A 24456-nucleotide genomic window follows, 5' to 3' on the forward strand; every position below is an offset into this window, starting at 1 on the left:
CATGGTTTCTGTCTCTGGCATTGCTTGAGTTTTCATCTCTCAGTTTGGGAATGTAGGGAGGAAGTTACTTCCTCCTTTAAGAGCAATCCACTTACATGATTTAAAGATATTCCCATAGTAATATTAAATAATCTGTTTTAATCTGTGTTTAAAAGTAGAAAATCAACTCTAAAATATAAAGTCAAATAAAATATTTAATAGTGTTTATCCATTCCCCCTAAGAAGACTACTGCAGTTTATCTGTTATCCCTAGAAAAAGCACTGCAATGCTTGAATGTTTTTTTTTGTTTGTGGTTTTTGGTTTTTGGTGGTTTTTTTCCCCTATATGTTGCTTTTTTGTTGTTGTTGGTGGTGGTTTTTTTAGGCTACAGGGAGTTTAGCAAGTCATCCTGCGTAATCTTTTTGCTTTTGGGTGATGGTTGTTGGCAGTTGTGCAGCTGTTTTCCGGCAGTTTCATTGGTTATGCAACTGAGAACTGTCAAAAATATGTACTACAAGGAGGAGGTGTTATATTAAGTGTACGAAACTAGTAACAAAAAAACCCCTGTTCAGTCTGATAGAACAGAAGAACTAAAACTTACTCAAAGCAATGTTGGGGGTTTTTTATTATTTTTTTTCCGTAGTCACAGCAGAAAGCATTTTATCAGTACTACAGATATACCACTGCCTTTTTTTTTTTTCGATTCTTTTTCCCATCGCTGGTTTATTTTTCTACCAGTGAAAATTTTTTTGTATGACTACAAAGACCAGCAACCTTCTGTTTGTCTTCTGAAGGCTGCTTCTCTCTTCTTTACTGGTATTTTGGGTAGGGTTTTTTAAAGATAAAAAGACATCATCTCAAGCAGATGGTTGAAATGTTCTACTTCACTGGATTCTACATGTGTTAGGTCTCAAAATGTGTGTCTTGCTACTGGACAGAATAGTGCATCCGTTAGATTTGCAAATGGCTACAGCGTGACTGGGGCCATTGTGAACTTGGAAAAGGTAGCTTTTGTGGGTTTGCATTTCCTTTTTTTTTTTTCTTTTTAAATTACTTGATGAAAAGATTATGTATTTTAAATATTTTAGGAAGGTTTTTGGTAATGAAATATTCATTTTAGTCGTTAAATATTTAAAATAGTGATAGCTGTTTGGAATTTAAACTGTTATTTCTAACCTGCACCAGCACAGAACTTGATCATTGAAAAACAGAAAACAGAAAAAAAGGCATTGTTTCAGCCCTGTCACTCACTAACATTGTGGGGAATGAGATATTTTAGGCTTGCATAATATATTACTTAAATTGAGTAAGAGGCAGGAGAGAAAGATGCTGCAGAATCTGATAAAGATAGAGAACTGGAAAAAAAAAATACTGAATTGCTATTTTAAAAAACTTGCAACACATTCAACCAGAGCAGAAAGTGGGAAAAATACTCACCTCAAACTGTATAGGTTTACAACTGCACCCAGTGGGGAGAGACAGCAAACAGAATCTTCTCCCAGTGGCCTGAGCCGTGCACTGTGTTTTCTGTGGTGAGGGTTTGTGCTCTTCTGGGAGGTAAAAGCCATTTATCTCTACCAAAAGGAAAGCTCTTAACATACTTCTGCATCAACAGCGGTCATAACTGAAGGGTTAAATTCTTGCTCCCTGCTTCCTCCCCACAGTTGCACAGCTGCTTGGTGCTACTGAGCCTGTGCAGCAAGAAGTGTCCAAGTGTCCTACAGCTTCAGCCCAGAACTTGTATGTCAACTAGGCATAAATACATTGAGTGGAAAAAAGAAAATTTATTGGGAGCATGTTTGCAATACTCCTCTGGGCTTTCGTCAGTGCCATCCTGGCTGGAGAAGTGAAACGGTGGCCTTGTCCTCATGGGAATGGGAACCATGCGGATGGCAAGGTTGAGAATGTCTCAAGACCCATGTGTGGGCGTTGCTGTTGGGACAGAGTATCCTGTTTTGATACAACTGCTCCTGTAGAAATTTGACAAAGATATGTTTGTTCCAAAATAATTTCCTGATCAAAGAAATACGTGCGTGCTTACCTTTGTGCTCTGTTTTATTAAATAGGTGAAGTTGTAATTTGAAAGTTGTGTTTGTAAGATGCGTTGGGTGGGGGTGGGGTGTCCAGGAGCCCTTGGCTGGGCTTGACCTAAATACATAATTGTATAATAACAAGAGCAGCTCCAAGCTCGGTATCACTACACCTTAGCAAACCACCTCCAAAAAACGTAACCGCACATCTTCTCCAGTTATTTCTGACCATTTTGCAGCTGGCTGGCAACAGCTGCTGGGAATTGCCCAAAAAAGCTGCGAGTTCACCTTTTCCAGCACAAGGTACCTGCCCAGTGGGATGCTCAGGAGGATTTTGCTCAGCCTCTCCTGCTCGAGTGTCACCCATCCTGGCCATGGCACTGGTGCAGGGAGCTGTGCTCCTGGGGTGCAGGAGGAGTCCTGCTTGGGCCCTCTCAGCTTTGGTAAGAAGAGGATGACTTTTAACAGCTGAGGAGGCAATAGGATGTTTTTGGAGCTGGGGGTCAGTGTAGGTGTTAGTTGGCAGCAGCTGGATGGCATGTGGGAGAAGTAAAGGGAAAAGGCAAGTTCCAAATCCTGTTCCCATGATGGTTATTTTTAGGCAGGTGGTGTGTGAGCTAGTGGGGAAACAGAGCTGCCCTGCTCTCGCCGTGTGGGTATCTGTCCTGAGCAAACAGGCTGGTTTACAGGACTGCAGAGATAGTTAAAAATTCATTGGGATTTCCAGTGAAAGACTAGATTTTAAACATCATCTAATGGTGGGATTCTTTGATTTGGTCTAATTATACACTTCCCTCCATAGAGGTTTTAAAACCACAGACACTGTGAAATTTAGTCTGAGTTTTAGCTAGCCTGCAGGATCCAAACAGTTTGTGTCTCTGCTTATCTGCATTTCAGAGGAATGTTTGAGAGGGGCTTTTGATTCCTCAGACTGATGTTTTGGTGTCTCTGGACCTGAGCCGCAGTCATGCAGACCTCTGCTTGGATGCCTGGGAGCAAAGGGCAGGCAGCACTGCCTCGGCTGTGTTTGTGCTTTGGGGGTGCTGGACTGTCACGTACGGCAAATACTCCCAGAAGGAGTGCTTCTAAAGTGGGATTTTTTTTTTGGTGAATGAATTCTTAGATATAGTTAACGCGAACATGTTTTCTGGTATATATGGCACTGAGCCTGGCTTTTTCCACTGTCTACTAATTCTAGCAGAAGTGATAATGACCTTCAAATAGCTACTAAATGCTAACCCAGTGTCTGTTTTGGTTTATTTTCCAGGTTGATTTTTATTTTAGTACAAACCAGTGAAGATGACACCAAAACATGAAAAACAAGTAAGTCCTGTCTAAGCTTTAATAAAAAAGGATTCTAGTTTAGTATTTGTGGATTGAATTTCATGAAGGTTCACGTGGACCAGGAAAGATTGGTTTGTAGTCTTCATGCTTCTAATTGCTGGGCTACAGAATATTCTGGAATGATGCAGTGCTAGTTCATTCTGTTAAAGTTTGATGGAAGAATCAAATATTCATTGGATCAGAGAGAAGGAGAGTAAGTGACTCTGTGCATAAGGGGCTCAGACACTGAGACAGGAGAAAAGGACTTGGATTTCAGTCTTTTCTCCATCAGCCTTCAGGTATTTCGTAGGACATAATGGTTGGAACTGGGTCTGAACTCTGCCTGCCAGGTGCCTGGACAACAAGAATCACACTGGTCCATTCTCTTTTGTTCCTTTGTGATTGATCCTTTTTGCTAATAGGCAACCTGATGGGAAACTTTATTTTTCTTGGAAACTGTGTGGAAAATGACTCTTGGGGGGTTATTGACTAATCAGATGTGTAACAGTGGCATCATGGAGCATGAGGTTATCACCTGATGTGGCCCTGAGCACAGAGATTTGAATTAAAATGCAGCTGGAATGATTAATGCAAATAATCATCCAATGTGGGATTATTTTTATTCCACCTCCCTGTGGTAGATTTTTCCCCCATATTAAAAATAGGTATTTCCACGTCAGATTTCCTATCTTCCTAATAGGAAACTGTTAAAAAGAGACTTCTCAGAAGCATAGTATTTGTGCTCACATACTATGTGATAGAGCTTCTAGCTTATCCTTGTCTCTGAGCAATTCAGTGCACTGTGTACAAGTATTTCCAACAGGAGAAAGGGGTGTGTGGGGGGAAAGCGGGGTAGAAAAAAAGGAGAAAAAAACATAAACCAAAATCTAAAAACTTTTTGTTTGCTTCAGCTGCTTTTATGGTGTATTCTTCCTTCTGAGGCAAATCCAAGTGGGAATGTTTCAGTTTCTAGTGCTTGTGTCTATGTGACCTTGGTGCTGCCCTTTTCCTCTGCTGTCAGCACTCATGTCCTTTGCAAAGGGCAGTAACCATGAGGAAGTAAGTGTAGAGCAAGCTTCCTTGTCTATGAGCAATTCAGTGCACTGTTTCTAGTGCTTGTGTCTATGTGACCTTGGTGCTGCCCTTTTCCTCTGCTGTCAGCACTCATGTCCTTTGCAAAGGGCAGTAACCATGAGGAAGTAAGTGTAGAGCAAGCTTTGGGGTTACTTTGGCCGTTTTGTCATTTATGGTGAAACACTGGAATAGGTTTCGCTGAGACATCCTAGAGGTCCCATCCCTGAAGATGTTCACAGTCAGCCTTGATGGGGCTCTGAGCAACCTGATCTAGTTAAACATTTCCCTGCTCACTGCAGGGCGGGGTTGAACTGAATGACTTGTAAAGGTCCCTTCCAACCCAACACATTCTGTGTGTGACCCTAACTACTTGGACTGCTCCAGGCCTTGAGGGATGGGGTAGCAGAACACCACCAGTGCCATGCCTAAACTGTTTTAGCCAGGAATTAAAAGGCACACCCAGCCAGAGAAGCTGCTTTGCTGAGTCATGCTTGTGAAGTAGTTACGTCTCCTTTTGGGGTAGGTTTGAAGTTCTTCATGAAGTTTTTGGGGCAGTGTGGTTGCTGGGATCCATATCAAAGCTACAGTACTAGAAGTCTGAATAGGAAGTGTTTGGGTTAATATATCAGTTTCCAGGTAGAAGGAATAACTGTTTTCTGCAGCAGCTTTCTTGTTTGGTCAGTATTGTTCACAGTGCAATAGGTCTCCATGACCCAGCTTGGACATTTTGAAACGTCAGCAGCAAATTCTGTTTTTGAGAGAATGGATGCACTTGAGTGTTACAGGAAACATATGGTTGATAAGCATGCATGTATTGTGCCCCTCAATTAATAAAACCCAACTAAAACCAAAAGCATGTATAATGTGATGTAATAGCTAGATCTGCAATTCTGGGAAAACCAAGCAGAACTGGGTGGTGGAGGAAAAGGATTGCAACTGATGAAAATAAAAAGTCCCTGAAACCTTGTCTGCCTCCGGGCTCTGCTTCCCGTGTTGTAGGGCTGGGCTACAATGCAGTCTCGTGATAAAAGATGAAATTAGTCTTCATGTGGGCTGTGGGAAGAAAAGGTCAACCTCACCTGCCATGGGTGAGAGGTGCATTACTTGAAGATAGACATGCCTGTTGAGGGTATAACTAATTTTTATAGCAAGTTAGGGAGGGAACTACGTGCAGAGGAGGAAGACATACTGCAATTAATCTGGTGGCAGTTTGTGACCAGTGAACGCAGGGTGGACTTGAGCAGATAACAGCAATCTCCCAGAGAGTATTCTGCCACCTAACTCTATTTGGACACTAATGTGGCCTATGTGTGAATATTGACCTTTACAAGCCAACTCATATAGAGACAGGGAGGCATAAACCCCTTTTCTGGCAGTGTATCTGCCTCTGCACTGAGCAATTGGGGCTGCTTTGATTCATTATTGTTGTCCCAATGGGATCTTATATCCTGGAGGAGGCTCAAAGGCCAAAAGAGAAGGGACAGTATAGGTGTGCAGTGCTGCTGTTTCAGAGCAGCAGACACTAACAGGAATTGGGATTAGTGTTTCCTGGACTCAAGATGCTTACAAGGGGAGTAACCACAGATCTTGAGAAAGGCTGTACATTTTTGGTTTTGTTTTCTAGTTGCCTAATGTTTGTCTTGCTTCATTATGAACTCAGCTTAAACAAAGAAAAAAAATCAAACCAAACAAAACCAGAAACACCCAGTCTTCTACTGAAATCCTGGTATTTCAAATTGGAGCTGACACTGACTGTGTGTGAGGGCTGCAGCTTGCTGAGGTGCTCTGCTGTTACCACAGGTCATTTTTATCCTTGGCTCAGTGCCTTAGTGCCTAGGCTCCTGCCTGCCGTGGTGTGTACCTGCACAGTTTGATCTGTCGATAATGCAAGTCAGTAAAGCAGGTTTTCTTTCCTCTATAGGCAAAGCCTGAAGGGTGCTTGACTTCCTAAGTATTGAAACTCTTTCGTTGGAGATTAAAAGTGTACAGGGTTGGGTTTTTTTTTGTGTAAAAGTGCACAGGGTTTTCTTTGTGTAAATTGTGTGGTCTGGAATGATTTTCAAGATAACCTGTAGCTAACCCACAGTATATCCAGTAGTGATTTTTAATCATAATACCTTGGTATAGTAGAGGTTGAAAGAAGCATTTTACTTTGCAGATTATTTTGATTCTGTACAAAGGAGAGTTATGGAAGACTACTTGGAAATGATTTGGAGAATGTGAACGAAAGGAAGGGCAGTGAGAGACTGGTATGGTGGTGGATGAGAGGAAAGGGACAGAGATTCAATTACGAGCAGGGTACCTGCACAAGGGACTCTTGGGCTTCAGCAGTTGAAAGGAGGTAGAGAGCAATGTCCTCTCTGAAGCTTCCTAGTGTAATTCCTCTTCCACTTGCAGCACTGATGTGTTTAGTGGTCAGGAAGGAAAAGAAAGTATGGTTAGGAGAAGTGGTTGCAGCTCTAAGGAAGAGTAGGACATGGGGAAATAGGAGGCTGGGGAGGACAAAAACTTGGGAGAATGCAAAATATGAAAAGGTGTTACAGTGGGTTCAAAGGTATGCTATGTCTGTAATACGTGTGCTAAATATGATAGACAGTGAGGCAGATGGAAAGAAAACAACCCAAAATAATTTTCTCTCCTTTGCTTAGCATATTGCTCAGGATCATGGTTCAGGAATAATTTCCTCATGTCTCCCACTAGCATTTTTGCAAAAGTAAAGGCATGACCCTCAGCTGGTAGAAGTGATTGTATCTTGACTCATACTTCTTGTGCCATGTTGGCATGAGGTTAAAAAGCTGCCAAGGAGAACTGGACCGCCGGTGCTCTTCAGTAAGGAAAGAAGTGGCAGAGGTGACGGGAGCCTTTCACATGGGCTGTCTTTGGCAAGGTGCTCGTGACGTGCTCCACACGGATACCCAGAAACGAGGCAGCACACACCCCCGCAGCTCGGGGCTGGGTGAAGTGAGACAGAACTGTGGGCTGCGCCCAGCCGTCAGGCCAGAGGCCCCCCATCCCTGAAGCCGTGTCACTAAGGAAATCAGTGTAGTAAATGGTTTATTGAGACCATGAAGACCCCGCTGCCGTGTACAGAATGCAGTGACTGTTCAGGGAAAAACCCATATTTTTCTATTGCAGGTTGCTGCTGGCGGCATGCTGAAGTGTGTGTAGTGAGGGGAGAAGACTTGGGTGAAGAGTAAAGGTTTATTTTCTGACATTTGTGATTTGGGCATGGAGGGACACATTTTGAGAGCCTTTCTAGTTCACGGTTACTTGAACATGCAAAGTCATATTAAAAAAGCATTTTATTTACCGGAGATACTGCCGTTCCTCCTCATTCAATTCCTGTACCTGGAAATCTTGTGCAGTGCCTTCTTCTCAAGGGGAGTTTATCTACAGCTTAAGATAAACAATGACTCAGTTGAAAAAAAACATTAAGTGGTTCTAGCTTTTTGGGTGAATAGCTTGTTTAAGCAACTGAAGTAGGACAGGCTACTTGTTGCTTGGGAAATAGCAGGTAGTTACGCACATTTTCAGCCTTTGTATTTTTAAAGAAACCTTCATCTCAGTATGAATATACAGATTTACCTTTTTGCATTTTTTTTTTTGTTTAAACTTGATGCACGTTGTCACATGTTTTCACATGATCATCAGCTAAGGATACTTGGAAGCATGTTATTCTTCAGCCTCTTCCAATTCCTATTAGTGATGCCCAGCTTCATGTCAGTAATGACCACAGGCCTCTCTCACTCCTTTGGGATCCTTGTAAATATGGAAAATAGAGTATATATGACAACTTCTATGACATGCTCTGTATCACTTTCCCCTCAAAATGGGGAGTCACACTCTGCGCTGTGGCTGTGTTGCTTCGTTGGGCAGGCTGAGGGGCAGATTGGGGTAGCAGTGCCCGTGTTCTGCATCCTTGGCTGTACTCTGGGGCTGAAGTTCTTGGTATATGAGGAAGCACATGCTGTGACAGAGGAGGATTCATCTCCTTCCACGTGGCATCCAGGACGCTAGGCTTGAGACCTTGAATTCCCTGTGGTGAACATGTGTCCAGGGCAATTATTAATGGGATGTTTTTTTGCACTGGACTGGAGTGAGTCTTTTGTGATGAAAAAGCAGATCTTCAGTTCCTTGTGGATGTACTGAGCACTTACCTTAGATCCCTGAAATCTATCAGTATAAATACTTTTTTTTTTAAAAAAAACCACACCCAACAAGTATTTATACTTGATTTAAAAAAAAAATATTGGTACAATGTCAGAAGAAATTTAGGAGCAAATAAAATGCTCTATGTATCTATTTGGTACGTGGAGTAGGTTTCTAGCATGTTCTTTGTGACTGTTGAATACAAGGGTGGGAGAAGCCTAGTTCTCTCTCAAATATGTTTTTAGTTTGTAGCTTCTGAGATCACCAAATCTCCCATGCATGAAATATCTATGACTTTTCACAGTATTACTTAATCTGAAATAGTCCTTTTCAGCTAGCAGTTTGGCAAGGAATTTCCCAGACATGTGGTGCAGCTCAGATGATTCATTGCTTCTAGCTTCTCCTTTTATAGGGTTGCAAAATTCAGCTTTTAATCTAAGCACAGTAGTTTGTGGAACAGCAGAGCGATCGAGGGAGTCTTTCAAGCTCCCTTTGTCTTCTGAAATTAATTACCTGATTTTTATTATGCACTTGCAGGAATTTGTAACTGTCTTGGTGCGGGACCCCAGGACACAAAAAGAAGACTCATGGCATTCTTACATAGACTATGAGATATTTATTCACGTAAGTATAAAAAATTAACAGTACGGATTCTTTAGTCTTATATAGCTTTTTTTTTTTTTTTTCAAACCAGAGTTCTCTTGGGGTTATTAATAGAATTTCTTTACACTGCTTCTGGAAGGCTGGGGGATATCATTCTCCTTTTAATGAACGACATGCAGTGGAACAGGTACAGTGGGTTTGCCAAAAGCTGTGCAGAAGAAGGTCAGTGACAGAGGTGGGAGTTGAATCTGGGGTTGTGTTCACACGTGCACTCCACAACATCTTGCAACAGAGACTATTCTTGGCTTTACTTATCAACTGGCAGATTGTCTTACTCAGTGATGTCGTACCGTAACCGAAGAAGTTTGATGTTCAGGTATTCATGGAAAAACAACTTTCTTGTCAAGTAATAATCTGACTATTTGTACTTTAAATTCTCTCAAGTTGCCCTTTTTGCCAGGTTTTTTGGTTGCTGCAGTGTGGTTGTTTTCAGTGTACCTTGACATTGGGTGCTTGGATATGTCAAGTATAAATGCATTTGGGTTTATGATTTTAGTCACATTTCTCGTATGTCTTAAATCTGTCCTATACATCATTTTGTTTTGTTGATTATTCTTATTTGGTGGGTGACAGAAGTTACCCTAATTTTCCAAATCTAGATCCGGGGATCTTAATTGCAACGTAACAAAAGAAATAATAAAAACAGATAGTTGTGACGTGTATTGAGTATCACAGAGAGAATTTGAGAGCAATGAGTTACATGGTTAATGCTTGGCATGAGGCCAGAAGCATTTCTTCTCTATGTCTGTGTGGGAGAGTTAGGTGTTCAGCATAATGAGAGCAAGCAGTCAGAGAATGGCTTATTGCATGTCCACCCTGACAAGTACTTCTCTGGTGTGTGGCAACCAGAGCTGTGAAACTTTTATGTTTTGCAATGTGATTTAAGTACTGGTTCCGAAGCAATTGTATTTTTGAGTTCTGCTAAATAGAAATTCTGTAGGTTTGGCGGGATGGGTGTTGTGTTGCTGTTTCACAGGCGTTGGTGCTTCTGAAGAGAAGCGTATCACTGGCCTTCTCAGGGACTGCTAAGGTGGGATGGTGTCATTTACACCCAGTGTTACATGATTCAGCACTGGGCTTCTCTGAAGCTGGTAAGCATTAGCCCACCTTCTGACCAGCACAATGCCAGGGCTTTCAGAGACCATATCTTTAGGTCAATCCTAACATCCAGACTTCTCAAGATTCAAAATCTTGGGTCTGCCAGGCTTTTACAGCAGCTGGGTTTCCCTTCTGCCCAGCTCCTGGAGCATTTAGCTTCTGGAATGGTGAGGTATTCCAGATACTCATCTGTCCCAGAAGGCTGGCATCTTTTCAAGCTTAAACAAGGTAGGTTTAGACTAGACACGAGGAAGAAGTTCTTCACGGAAAGAGTTGTGGGATATTGGAACAGGCTGCCCAGGGAGGTGGTTGAGTCACCATCCCTGGATGTGTTTAAGCATCGCTTGGATGTGGTGTTGCGTGATATGGTCTAGGGGTGAACTTGTAAGTAGGGTAAATGGTTGGACACGATGATCCCAAGGATCTTTTCCAACCTGGATGATTCTGTGATTCTGTGATTTGGGCTTGCAACAATGTGCATCGCAGGGCTGGCTAGGAGTTGTGGCTCCTGGCAGGCAACTGAGGGAGAGCTGGACTGCAGGCAGATTTATTACAGAGTCCTCTCTGGCAGGTTGGGTTTCATCTAAATATATGCATCACAAGAAAATTTGGCAAAAGCATTTAATTTCCGTTAATGGTTTCTCTTCTGATGAATTGGCATTTTTATTTTTTTTCTAGTGGGCTAATAGAGTTCTGTGGGAAAATTTCCAAATGGTGCTACTTGTGGAGAGCAGTCATGTTGCTTCCTTTCATTTGATTTCAGTAGGATTGCACACTGGAAGAGCTCTGTGTAGCTAACTGCAGGATTATAACTAGAATAGATAAATGTGATTTTTTTCTTCCCTGCAAAGACTGTCGTTACCTGCTGAAACATTTTTCTGAGATCTTTTTTTCCAGTTGCTGCAAGGTTTACCATAATCCAGATCTCTTGCTTTTAAAAGGAAAAAAAAAAGAATGAAAAATATTTCCTGGAGAAGCAGTAGAAACTGTCACCAGTCCTGTCCGAGATAAAACACAGCCCTTAACCTGCACTGAATTAATGTCAAGCTTTCCATTGGTGTCTCAGGGATTAGCATCTCAGATGTTTTAATTCCATGCTTGCACTTCAACTTAAGCTGATTTACAAAGTAAAATGCTTTTTATTTCCCAACAGACAAACAGTATGTGCTTTACGAGGAAAACATCCTGTGTCAGACGACGCTTTCGAGAATTTGTTTGGCTTCGACAGAGGCTTCAGAGCAATGCCGTGCTTATGTGAGCAACTTATATATAGCTATTTAATAATCTGTCAGTCACGGAAAAAGAGGATTGTTTCATCTTAATTCTGAGAACTGCAGAAATTAGAGCTGGAAAGTGTCCTGTCTTTCTTTCTAGCACAAGTTTACTCTATACAAGGCATTCTCTCTGCTTTGAACCCGGAAGAATGTGGTTTGTACTGATGGCTTTTGTTTGGTGACCCACCCTCTAATTTGTAACAGATTTGATCTGCACTGATCTGCATTTCCTTTTGCTATGCACAGGGAGCAGAAATAGCAACATAGCGTGGGTGTACGTGCCTCCTTTCTGTGCTTTTAGGATGTGCTTAGGTTCTGCAAGGACCATAAGAGACCCAGCCAGATATTCAGGCAGGGTTCACAACTGAACCAGAAAAATCAGCTTAATTTTTCACTTTGAGATGTGTGCTAAGCCCTCTGGTTTCTCAGCCTTGTGTTCCCAAATTCTATTTCATGAGCTTCTAGAACATGACCCATGATTTTCACATGCTCGGGGTTGATGTTTGCTTGCTGCATTTTTTTGTGCTGTTTCAGATTTGGTTTTAACTGTGTGTTTGCTTCTTGTTTATAAAGACAGTTACCTGAACTGCCATCTAAAACTCCCTTTTTCAATATGAACAATCCTCACCACGTGGACCATCGCCGTCAGGGTCTGCAAGTATTCCTGGAAAAGTAAGTACAGCCTGTGCTAGAGATGTTGGCAGTTTTCCGGTTTGAAATAGCTCATCTCTGGTACTTGAGAGCCACCATGTGGTCATCTGTACATGTTACACACTTGGTTTTATTTTTTTTTTATTTGCACAGTCATATTTCATACACGTGACTTCAGCTCTGTTGCTTATAAGGAACCTTCAGCTGAGGCTTTTCCATTGTGTTTCATTCCGTTGGTTATAAATATTAGTTTTAGATTGATGTCACTTTGCAATTGTATACTAAGGCTGGGAGATCTTTCACCATGATGTCTATTTCTAACTTTCAAGAATGAGTTAGATATTCTCATACAGAGAAGCAGGCTTCTCTCCCTCTTTAGGTTCATGGAAAATCAGTGTCTTTGTGAGCTAAAACCTTGGGAGCCTGGGAGAATTCCGTAGCAAGATCTCCAAAACAGATATTTTTTATAATGACAATTCCTTTATTTACCAGTCCCACTAAGATAAACTAGAGGAGATGTGACAATTTTCAGGACTGCTGCAACCTCTGTAAAATCATTCATCAGACTTAGCTGGAGTGCCAGTACTGCATCCCTCAGTCCTGCTGCTGTGAACACTTCACCTTCTACAGTGGCAGAGACCCAGCTGGGATAAATTTCTGCTTTATCTACCATTCTTGTGGTACCCTGGCACCACGGGTGTGAGAGCTGGCTGCTCACAGCTGTTGGGGCAGGAGTTGTGTGTACCTTTGCAGGCTCTCCATGGCCACTGCTTGGGGTAAGGGTATGGTAAAACACTGCGAATAGAGACTATTCATCTTCTTTCAGTATCAATGTTTCCATAAAATAGAACTACACAAGCAAAGGAGAGAGAAACAAGTCATTTAGGTAGGCTTTAAGCCTCGCCATCAGTGTGTATTTGAATATACACTGTAATATTTGACCCATTATTTTTCCAGTTGGCATATTATATTATTATAAGCATCCCTAACAGACAATAAATCATTGCTCCGGAGGTATATTTGTCAGGCTTAACAGCTGAAGGCAAGGAGAGCTAACTGTTGCAGGAATAATATTCTGTATGCAGTTATACAGGATCTGTGGCCAGAAGGATAGTCAGTGCTGGTTGAAGTGAGATGGGGAAAAGAAAGCAGAAGAATATCAGAGGGATTTTTTTCTGCAGCTTAGGAAAGGAGGACAGTGAAAGATAGTGACTGTGCTTCTAGAGGTGATAGTATTAATGGTTGTATGAAGGGTGTGGTAGTTCAGATCCCTGAGTCTGAGCTGTACCTCCCCACGGAGTAGGACGTTTCCAAAATCACTCTTATTTTTAAATGGTGAAGAGGTCGATCTGGTAACAAGGCACAGTATTTCAACGTCACAGATATTTACAACCGCTGTCTGTGCTTCAGAAGACAAAATGGAGAGGCAGATTCTCTTAAAATGTATTATCACTCTCCAATTTTATAGATGTCTGTAGCTTAAATGGGTGCTGACAGCAGAAAATGACAGCACATGTGGAGTTTTTTACCTTGCTACTGTTAGTCTGGGAGTGGGAAAAGAGGCATCTCTTTTGTAAGGTAATGATTTAAATCTTTGAACTTGGATGCTGTTTAGAAAGGTGTCAGCTTTCCCTCAGCCTTGTGGAACAGTTGGAATTTTCAGGGATTGTCACGGTGTGGCGAATTGGCTTGGCACCTTCTGTGCTGTACCATTGCCCTCTGCTGGCTGGCACCTCTGTGCAGCTGATCCCTCACAGAAGGGACCTTTTTACTGGCTTAGCTAGGCTGCCATGATGCTTTTTCCTCTTTTTTTTTATGATATGGCTGAACCAAAGGTTATGATTTCTTGCTCTGAAATTTAATTTGTGGGACTCATTAACAAGCATGTATGTGTGTCTGTGTATATATATATATCTGTTTATATCTATGTGTGTACATATACATACACACACTTTACTAAAGCACTAGATCTGAATACTGCTTGTTCTGTAGTGTGGCAATACCAGGACTGTCCTGGTGTATTAGAGAGGGTGTAGAAAAGAAGCCAGCAGGCGGTTGCTCGGAGTGTTTTAACCCAGACCTGCAAAGCCAAGTGCTCCATTTGCCCCAGCAGTGATGGCAGTCACTGTACACAAGCTCACAGCCCCGCTGGTGTTTCTTTGTGGCAGTGGGAAGAAATAGGATTCAAGCCTATGGGGACCTGCCAAGGGAAAGGTTTGCAGGTAATGTTTTCCAAATGCCTGTATGTGATGCACTCAGTGCCTTGTGAGGTTCTCAGGATCCAAGCCAACTCTGAAACAGAGTTTAGATCTTTCACAGTCTCAGTTTGTGCCCTGTTCCATAGCTGTGTGAGCAGGTCGCTGCAGTGTCTGCCCAGGCAGGGGCCCTGTGCCTGAGGAGTACGGGTCGAGTGACTGGAGGATGTCCGGAACTCAGCATCTGGCCCTGGGAGTGTCTCCACAGAGAGCGTGTGGATGGCCGTGGAATTCTCTTGTTCTCCTTCATGTGTCACTCTGGGACAAGTTAGCATGGAGCAAGGTGCATAGTTAGAGCCTTTGTGCAAAGCACTAGAGTTTGGTGAAATCTGGAAATAGGTTGTCTCTTTCTGATTTGGCTTTACTGCACAAAGGCAGGGTAAGACCTGCTTGTCTTACAGATTGTTATCTCTGAGTGATGAAGAGGTATAAAGCTCACTTCTTGTCTGGGTGTAATTTAATATTTCTAGAGGCCGTTTGCATTAACGGAAGTCAGCTAGCCCCTTTTCACTTATGAATTACCATGTACGAGTAAGGAAAATTACGTGTTTTTTCCTGGTAAGTATCCTCATCCTTTGAGGAGGTCTGTAAATTCACAGGAAAATCATATTCTTAAATTAGAAGTCAAAATTAAAACACTATCTTACAGTATTAGGTTCTGTGAAATCCTCTTCGTTTTTGTCCCTTTGTAGCTGCACAGTTTTAGCTTTGGGATTTAGATTACCTTCATAGAAGATCATTTGGGTTTGCTTATTAGAAAACCAATTAACAAAATCATTTTATAAGAGGTTGAGTTCAATGACTGACTTTTTTTTATATGCGAAGTACAGTTGGATCCTAAAAAACAATGTAGTTTAGGAAAAAGGATTAGCCTTCAATTAGTTTTCAAGTTCATGGTGGGGTGGAAGACATACTAGGAGGTTTGAGAAATGCTGCACTTGGATCCACAGATGAGCATCCCTGGTGTTGCTGCTCTGGGTGGCTGCATGTCAGGATCACTTGGTACTGGTGCGAGCAGCTGCTGAAAACTTGGCTGCCCATGTTCTGGAGGTGACTGGGCTCTTGCCCTCCTCCTCCTCACACCTCCCCACCTTCCCCATCACGGTCCCACAAGCAGGAACTGGTGCAGGGCTGGAGGACTCTCCTGGAGGTGTCTCCACTGGGTGTTTTCTCAGAGGGGTGGAAAGCAGGAGCTGGGCTCCAAAAGGCGTGGATGCCAGCTTGCTGGGGCTTGGACAGGAGCATTGGCGGCTGCGGGACAGGTGGGATCTCCTCGGGAGAGTGGTGGCTGCCTCTATCCATAGTAATTTTTCCTATCTGGGGAGTGAAGTCAGTAATGCCTAGCAGGCGTGTGTCTCTTAATCCTTTCCTAAACCTCCACCCTATCAGATGCCCAACAGTTGCTTCACAGTTGCTTGCTAGCGGTAACATTTCCTCATTTATGAAAAATGAAGAAGGAAACACAGTTGGCTGCCTTTTTATTTTTTTTTTCCTAAAGACGAAACTCAGGCTTTGTTTGCTGTGGGCTGAGGCGAGGGGCTCAGGGGCTGGATGGTCAATAGAGGGCACCACAGCCCAGGCTGTCATCATCCCTCGCCTCTCAGCTCGCAGCTTTATTTTCCTTCCCCTTGCTCTCATGATATGATGTAAATGGGAAGAATAAATTTGTCGAAAACAAAATCAGAGTGTTAACCTTCCACACAGATGCAAGTGTGCATCTGTCATTGTATTAGGTTACAGTAGATACAGGAAATCTTTAGTTAGGATTAAGTTGTACTGTTCAGCCATATGTTGTTGTCCTCCAGCAGAACAGTGTATAATATACCTAATAAAATCATGTTGAAGAAAACCAGATTTTGGACCTTGTCCAAATAAGACAAAACACATGTTTTGTCTTTTCTGAATGTTCTTGCCATAACACGAGGAAGGAGAAAGACTTCTCGTGTAGTTTCCAGCATTTCCTCAAAAACAACATTATTTCATCTGGTTGTGAAGTGATGTTTTTCAGCCCTGCTTCTTTAAAGGTCTAGAGATCACAAACATTTACTGAAAGTTTGCAAGCAAAGATTCACATGGCCGTGAAAAAAAAATGATTTTATAATCTCTAATTCAAATGTAGAGCCTTATCCTGCAGCCCCCTTAATCAGATAAATAGTCATTATGCATGTGAGCAGTCTGGCTGAGAGGGGTGAGATCTCTGACAAGTAATGACTACTGATGGGATCAAGACTTGCAGGATTCAGCCCTTCCTTCTTATTGCAGGCGTGCGTGGAAAGTCTGTTGTTCTCTTAAAGTACGCTCAGTCGCTTTATAGGAATTATCACCATGAGCCGTGACTCTTCCATTAGCGCGACGGCAGCGAGAGCTGATTTACATGGCTGTAACCGCAGCTTTGCACTGACACCGGCTGCAATAAAACTGCCGGGGGAGTGCTGCTGGTTGTGTGGAAACTGCGCAGGCGTTCAGCCACCAGGAAGGTGTCCGAGTATTAATATTATGTCACTCTGCCTTTCCTATTGCCTTTCCAATTTGTTAGGTGGTGTTTTGTAATTCTTGACTTTTAAAGTACTTGGAGCCAAATCTTTTTTTAATGTACAGCCCTTCACGCAATGGGTCCCCAGGACGGGGAAAGCCCTGGAGTGCAACTGCTATACCAGCACTTAATACCTCTAGTAACATCTGTTGACAAATGTATGGTTACTCCCTTGAAGAAGGAGTATTTTGAACAGGAAAACGTAATGCTTACGGATAGCACGGAATTTATTTTCATTTTAATGGCTTGAAGGCTGCAATTAAAAAGCAATCTAACCTGTTGGCTCAGATGAGGGAGGGGACAAAAGCAGAAGTTATTTTTTAATTAAAAGAAACGAGAAATGCTTCAAGGGTATGACTGGGTGGAAGGTGTTCACATATTTGCTTTCAGGATGGCTTTAAATGGTTTGTAAAATGCATTGAGATGCATTGAATGTTTGGTCCTCTCCCCTCTCTGGATACATACACACAAATATCTGTATGTATGTGTATATATGGGCTTGTGGTTAACTTTATGAACATCTTGCCCTTTCTTCGCCTTGGTTTGTCTTCACTCTTTTCACCTCCAGATGGCACTATGAAGCAGAAAAGAAAATTACTGTGAAATAATGAGTCCAATGTAAAGTAAAATTGGAAATTGAATTATAGCTGCAGAAAAAGGACAGTAGCCTTGAGGTCCTGATCAGTCTGTACTCTTATCACTTTTGTTTGCTGTTCCATGTGTTAGGTTACTGCTGAGTTAATAACAGTGCTTTAGCAGTTCAAGGCTTAGCAGAATTGTACTGGACATGAAATAAAGCTAAAATGAATTTGTGTCCAATATCATTGACATTAGTGCTCATTACTTCTCTGGTGTAATGCCTCAAACCATCTAAAATCAATTTTAAAGATTACCCATTATTTTATAAGGAAAATAAAATACATTTCAAACAGCAACAGAGCTGTAAGTGTAGTGTAATCTCATGAACAGTTAGTTACTTGTGTTTTCGCTGCCAGGAAACTTTTGAAGGTACGGCAAGAAGAAAATCTGTGAAACTAGATGCCATCCACAGAATTTAATGTCTTGGCTTTTTGCTGGGTTACTTAGTATTAGACACGCAAATGTTAGAATTGCAGAAATGTGCATCCCCTCATTGTGCTCGTAAGCCTGGGAAAAGCAGTAACTCTGGTTACACTGCGGTAACTCCAGCATGTTTGCGGGGTTGTGTTATTTTTTTTTTTTTCTTTTTTTAGAGGAAGAAAAGAGGAAGGAGACTATTTACTCCCCCAATCGCATAAACCATAAATGTGGATTTATTGTGTGGAACAATACTTTTACTCTTTGTTGCAATGTTTGTCTCTGTTTGGAATGCGTGTTTATCAAGTGTTGAGGCTTAAATCCTCTTTTATTGGCCGCTGAATGATGACTTTTCAAACTGTATTCATGAAACTGTTACTGTCAAGGTGTGTAGACCTGTAAATTTTGTGGTTTGAATCGTTTTTACACAGCATTTGCTGGCTTCTTTTATACTATGAAGAAGTTTTTCTGTATATTAATACACTGCATGCATTGATTTTTACAGATGTCTTTTTGCTATGGTTATTTTTAAGTAAAATTGTGAGACTTTAGATTGGATTAAAAAGATTTTCTCTATGTATGAAAATGTGCTTGTTTTGACCTGTAGTGGAACCTGGTCCTTGTGAGACTGAATTTCAAATGCACCCGGGAGATCATGGGGGTCACTGCAGACATATTCTTGCTGGAAGGTGTCAAAACCGGAGTTATTTGGTTGAGACCGTGTGTGTGTTTACCTGGGAAAATGAAATGTGCCTATACTCAAATATCCCACATTTTCAGTTAGATATCTGTTATTACTTATTTTGATTTGACAGATTTTTATAGGCTTAGATGAAGCCAGAAATCCCTTAGTGTATTTATTAAATGTTATTGTAATGTTGGCTGCTTTAGAGAACAGTTTTCAGAATGTATTTGTGTTTTAAAACATTACAGTCCAAACACGCCATTAATCTTATTTGAGAGAAGGAACTAATCAGTTACACTTTTCATTTTAGTCAGAGTACCTATAGAATGCAATATTTCTTTCTGCTCTTACTACTTCTTACATTAATGTCACCTCTTGTTTCCTACTGCATAAAATTGACCTTTTTTATAACGACTGTAACCTAAATGGGTAGAAATAGGTAAATATTGACTCTTAATACTTTTGATTTGTTTAAGGATATTTTAATAATTTTCTGTAGTGCACTGTTTGGCATAGTCATGGGCTCTGATGACTTTATTGCATGAGTAAAATTACATGTACGTATTAGGAGGAAAAAAAAGTAGTCTCTTGTTAATCATTCTAGGATTTGTGTATTAAAGAATTCCTTCTCTAGAGAAATGTTACAGCAAAGTTGCATTATTTTATTTTTTTTCCCAAGAGTGATGATGATCCTCAGTTCTCAGTCTTTGTAAAAGTATCTCTACAACTCTGTGTTACTAGAATATATTCTCTTTTGTTTACTCTCCCTTGATGTAAGTAAATGCTCTGTGCTAAATTTATTTGAAGACTTAATTGAAAATACATATAAACCAAAGATTAAAATATACTTTTGAAAAAGCATTGCTGGAATGAAATAGAAAATAAGATTCCATGAAAACTGTTTGCAAGTAAAATCAAATCAGTGTTCAGTATTAGTGTTTTCATTGTAGCTTAAATGTATGCATATTTGAAAAAGTGTAAATGATTTTGGCTAGTGTTGGCTCTAGTATTTACAGGTTCCAAAGTCCTGACACTGTGTGTGCATGAAGTCTGCTGTCTCTGTACACACTCCTTTCCCCCACCAAAGAAATTGGTGACTTGTAATTTTTAGAAACACTTAGCTATTAAAAAAAAAAAAAAAAGTTCTCAAATGAAGACCAGTATATGCCTCCAACTGCCTAAAAAACATTAATTGATCCATGTGGTAATAACAGATGGTTAAATGGAAGAAATGTCCTTGAAGTTATTCTAACAGCAGATGTGCCTAACTATTAGCTTCGTGTTTTTACTCACCTAAAATTCCAAATAATGTCATAAGAAAGAAACACACACCTAATCATTTTAATATGTTCATTACTTTCTGTTACTGATTTAGGATTCATCTGAAAACTTAAAAGCAGGACATGATTTAGAATTTGTTCTGGTAGAACACTTTCAAATGTAAGTGAGTATGTGCATCTCTATTAAAATACTTGACTTTTTTTCTTTTTCCAGGATCCTGCAGGATGCGTTATTGCTCTCAGACAGTAGGCTTCACCTCTTCTTACAGACTCAGCTAAGCCCAGAAGATATGGAGGCTTGTGTATCTGGACAGACCAAATATTCTGTTGCTGATGCGATTCATGAGTTCGCCTCTTTGAACAGACGTTTTCCTATAGAAGATGAAGAGAGAAAAAAAGGAAAGAATGGCGCGGACTCTGATTCGGAGAGGTGATTGCTGTATTTCCTCACTTTCTGAGGTTATATATACATACATACACATGCGCATGCTTCACTTTTTTGTTGATGTAATACTAAGATAATGAAAAAATTAATTGACTGAGATTTTATTGAGCTGTGACAGCTCATCATAGAAGTCTTCACACACACCTCCACACTGAATTAATGAATGCAGTAGAAATTCAATTATCTGCATTCTGATTATGTGAATTTCATTTAGTCAGACTTGAATTATTCGCGTTTAAATTATCTTGCTAAAAAAATATCCAACTGCACTCCAAATGGCTAATTAAAAGTCCAAATTTCCTGTCTCTCTTTGTGACTGGAGATAATTAAAGTTCTCCTCTGTTACTCAGGCTTTGAGTGTGTTGTGAAAACCAATTTCCTCCTTTTTATTTTTTTTTTTTTTTTCCTTCCCTCTCCCCTTTTCTGCAGTTCATCCTCCGGGCTCGGACCTAGTGATGACAGCATTTCATGTGGATGTAAAGCAAGCCCAGCTTCTGAAGAATTGTGAAAAATCATTCCTGTGTTGCTTTCTTAAGGACAGCACAAAGCAGTTTCTGCCCTGTTTGCTGGTTACGTGCACCGTGTAAATGCGTCCAGCTGGTAACGTGGATCTAAAAAAAAATGCATCGTCGATACAACCACATGTCCTTACAAAATTTTCAAGACGGACCTTGGCACTATTTCATTGTTGATTGATTATACACGGTGATTCAGGTCTACATGCTACCTATTACATTCAGGTTTTTGTTAAAAATCTCAAATCTGGCTAAGTCATGCTCTCCCGACATACGTGGCAGTTAAAATATTTGCCTTAGTGCAAGTCTCAGATCTGGAAAGTAAAGATAACTGAAATCCTCAGCTTAAAAGTTGGTATATCATATCAAATATATTCAAAACATCTTTTTGTAATTTGCATGAGAGAAGTTTCATCTTTAAAAAGTTAATACCTTGTGGGGTGTGTAATTTCATCACCAATGTCAAATGACTTCTAAAGTAGCTCAGCAACATCAGCAAAACAACATTTGTACAAACTATATGCTCCTGATAATTTGAGATGTAAATATATCTTCCCCTGGTCTTTCTGTAATGTTTATGGAAAGCTTGGTTTTATCATGCACAAGAAGCAAAGGCCAAAATTCTTGAGCATGGTTGCTCCTGAGTTAGAAATATTAGTAAAAATTACGTCATTTCTAGGCTTGCTGGAGGTTCTTGCTTCCCAAGGAATTACAGATACTCGTTCCCAGCGAAAACCCTGGATGAGGCACATGAAACCGATGGCTGAATTTTGCGTCGGCCGGGCTAGGGCCAGGATTTCACCCAGCATGTTTAAACTTCAGGCACTCGCCTTTGAAGGCACCGGGAGAGATATTTTAGTTTATCAGTTTAAATGGAAAGTATCTCCCTCTCCGGGATGCTGGTGATGGCGCAGCCGTAACGCCCTGTGCGGGCGCGGACCTCTCCGCTCTTTGGGAGGAGCGGGAGCTGCTGGTTTCATTGTGGCCGTAGTTAACATGTTGGGAATATTGACTTTTCCACAAACAAAAGGCAGGCTGGAACACAACTTTGTAACCACCAACACTTATTTTGATTAAATGTCAGTTTTGCTCTTTGTTGTTAACAGCAGCTGTGTAGTGTCTTGTCCCAGATCCTGTCAAAGGAATATGTTTCACTGTGGTGTTGTATTTATATTTGACATTTAACTGCTATTAAAAAGAGCTAGGGGGTCTGATCACCCTAGCAAAGCTCCCATTAACTTCAGTGCTGTAGTTACCAACCTAGAAATGGAGAGATTTTTTATTTTTTAATTTTTTTTTAAGAATTCTGTGGGTACTTTCAAAGAAGGAGCATTTTAAACCTGTGAATTACAGAAACAATAGATTATTAAATGGTCAGCTAATAAAGGGTAGCATAGACATGTGTGGGCATGCTTTTTTAAAGCATCCAGCTGGGAATCTGTGTAATTTTAGAAACATGTTTTAATAGCCCGAGGATAACATCTCTTAGGTAACTACTGTAAGCCACCAGATTTTGTTGATGGTAGCACTTTTATCAAAGATAAATATCCATGTTTCTTTTTGCTCAGTCTTACTGAATTGCACAAATGTATCTATTCACATTCTCAGCTTGTATGTGAGTTAGTAGTGAGGCTATTTTAATGTAAAAATTATATCATTTAATTAAAGCAACAAGTAATCAGTAAAAGTAGCTTAAAAAAAAAAAATCACTGTTACTGCCAGGCAGAGGTTTTGGTTACTGGACTTTTGTTTTAGGATGGCACCTTTATAAGAAAAATTGTTTAGCAAATTTATTTTAAAAATGGGGAAAATTATAAAAAACAAAAACTGGAATAATGCCTGAGAAAGATATGCATGTTCTTATTGAATGCAATGTCAGGGTAATGGGTTTGTATTTTGTTTTAAAAGGTTGAGCTAAACTGTTGAAGCACTTTACAGTTCTGGCCTACTAACACATCTTCTGTATCTGATGAGAATTACAGAAATACAAGGTTTGGAGAGCCTTTGTGGCTCGTTTTTATTGTTTAATTCTAGTAGCTTATCTGTATGCCGGCGAGTGTTTTCCAAATGAAGATGTTTCTGAAATAAATATTTGTTTTCTAATAGTTCCATTGTTGTTCTGTTATTTTCTTCGTCACCCTGTTCAAAAATTCTAAGATTACTGTAGAGAACGTCCTTCCCAGCTTCGACAGAAATTTAAGTATTTATCTTTTGAATGTTGCTTGTGTAGCCAGTATTGCTGGAATTTTTCTCAAGGAGGAAGGAAAAGTATTCAGTGTTCTCCAGTATGTTATCTTTTTTTATCAGCTGTATGCAACCACATATAAATACTTTAAGATGTTTTGCTTAATTTCAAGAATTAAATGTAGCTGTTAAAAATGTAAATGTAAAAAAAAAAAATTTAATGTTGTTTGTGACTTCAATGATTTGGTGATTTTTTTTTTTTTCAACCCTATGTCATATGTTTTAATCAGTTGATCACTGGTATTTTGAGTCTCATTTTTTAGTTTTCAATAATGCTGATATTTCCTGCTAGATTTTTAAACAGGCTAATATATAGTTTGTAATATCTAATTACTATTGCTAATTTATATCTAATTGCAATTATTCTGCACTTAAAAGCTTCACTTTATCTTTTGCTTAGAACTTTGTATTATTTTTATGGTAATTTTGTAAAAGCTTTTAAGTAATTAAATAAAACAAGTTAGTACTTTCTATCTTGTATTTAAACACACCAGTAAGGGTTTCCTTTATTTAAATATCAATATTCTAATCACTTTATGACTTAGCTGAAGAGTAATCATACAGGGTATTTTTGTAATGTGTGTGTATGTATCCACCCTACTGTGTTTGGGTTTGTTGTTGTAAGAAAATGTGAAGAAGCGGAAAAAGCTCCAGCCCTATGCATTATCAAATCCTACAACGTGGAACTTTAGAACATTGTGAACTCGTATTAAGCAACCTGTTACTTACCGTGTTACTGGAATACACTTTCACGAAAGCTGAGAAGGGGGTGGGTTGTCTTTTGGAATGAAAAATTCTAATTTAAATAGCAATGTAGTTTTGTAAGCACTGAGAAACCTGCTGCTGTTACGTGCCCAGGGTCCATGTCTTTTCTTGACCTGTGTTATGTTGAATTTTATTTCCAGAGCACTATTTAAATTAGACAGGTACAAACACAGGGGGCTGGAGCAGGTCTCCTCTGCAGCGCTCCTGCTCAGGGCGTTTCCATCCCTCCGTGCTGCGACAAAAACACAGTAAATCTATCGCTCCGGGGTCGGGGTGATCCTTGCAGGGAAAGGCCCGAACGCTTTTACTTCCCGCTCTACCATGTTTTAAAACCTCCTCAGAAAAGAATTCAAGGGACGTTTTAGCACAGAAATCGCGTTTCCCGTGGGGCTGGAGCCCCGCGCGCTGTCAGTCCCCGCGCGTGGAGGGGGGAAGC

The 24456-nt window shown here is 40.5% G+C and overlaps 1 protein-coding gene across 3 annotated transcripts; it reads left to right on the top strand.

Annotated features, from left to right (window-relative positions):
• The first annotated feature begins 3276 nt into the window (after positions 1-3276).
• SNX10 (sorting nexin 10) lies at positions 3277-21228 on the top strand. 3 transcript variants are annotated; one of them, XM_009872086.1, is made up of 6 exons: positions 3277-3333; positions 9094-9180; positions 11471-11571; positions 12165-12263; positions 20266-20481; positions 20926-21228. In XM_009872086.1, exons 1-6 carry the CDS (start codon positions 3310-3312, stop codon positions 21002-21004), a joined length of 606 nt encoding a protein of 201 aa, XP_009870388.1. In that variant the 5' UTR covers positions 3277-3309; the 3' UTR covers positions 21005-21228. The 3 variants fall into 3 exon arrangements, with proteins under 3 accessions (XP_009870388.1, XP_009870390.1, XP_009870389.1); XM_009872088.1 differs by lacking the exon at positions 3277-3333 and adding an exon at positions 7860-7921 and having other exon boundaries at positions 20926-21073; XM_009872087.1 differs by lacking the exon at positions 3277-3333 and having other exon boundaries at positions 9010-9180; positions 20926-21040.
• The last annotated feature ends 3228 nt before the right edge of the window (positions 21229-24456 follow it).

Source organism: Apaloderma vittatum, unplaced genomic scaffold, assembly GCF_000703405.1.
Source record: "Apaloderma vittatum isolate BGI_N311 unplaced genomic scaffold, ASM70340v1 scaffold9196, whole genome shotgun sequence".
NCBI classification, from domain to species: Eukaryota; Metazoa; Chordata; class Aves; order Trogoniformes; family Trogonidae; genus Apaloderma; species Apaloderma vittatum.

Coding starts and splice junctions, on each gene's coding strand:
- SNX10 (XM_009872086.1), top strand. CDS start 3,310: ATGACACCAAAACATGAAAAACAA. Junction 9,181..11,470: donor ACTATGAGATATTTATTCAC/GTAAGTATAAAA, acceptor ATTTCCCAACAG/ACAAACAGTATGTGCTTTAC. Junction 20,482..20,925: donor GCGGACTCTGATTCGGAGAG/GTGATTGCTGTA, acceptor CCTTTTCTGCAG/TTCATCCTCCGGGCTCGGAC.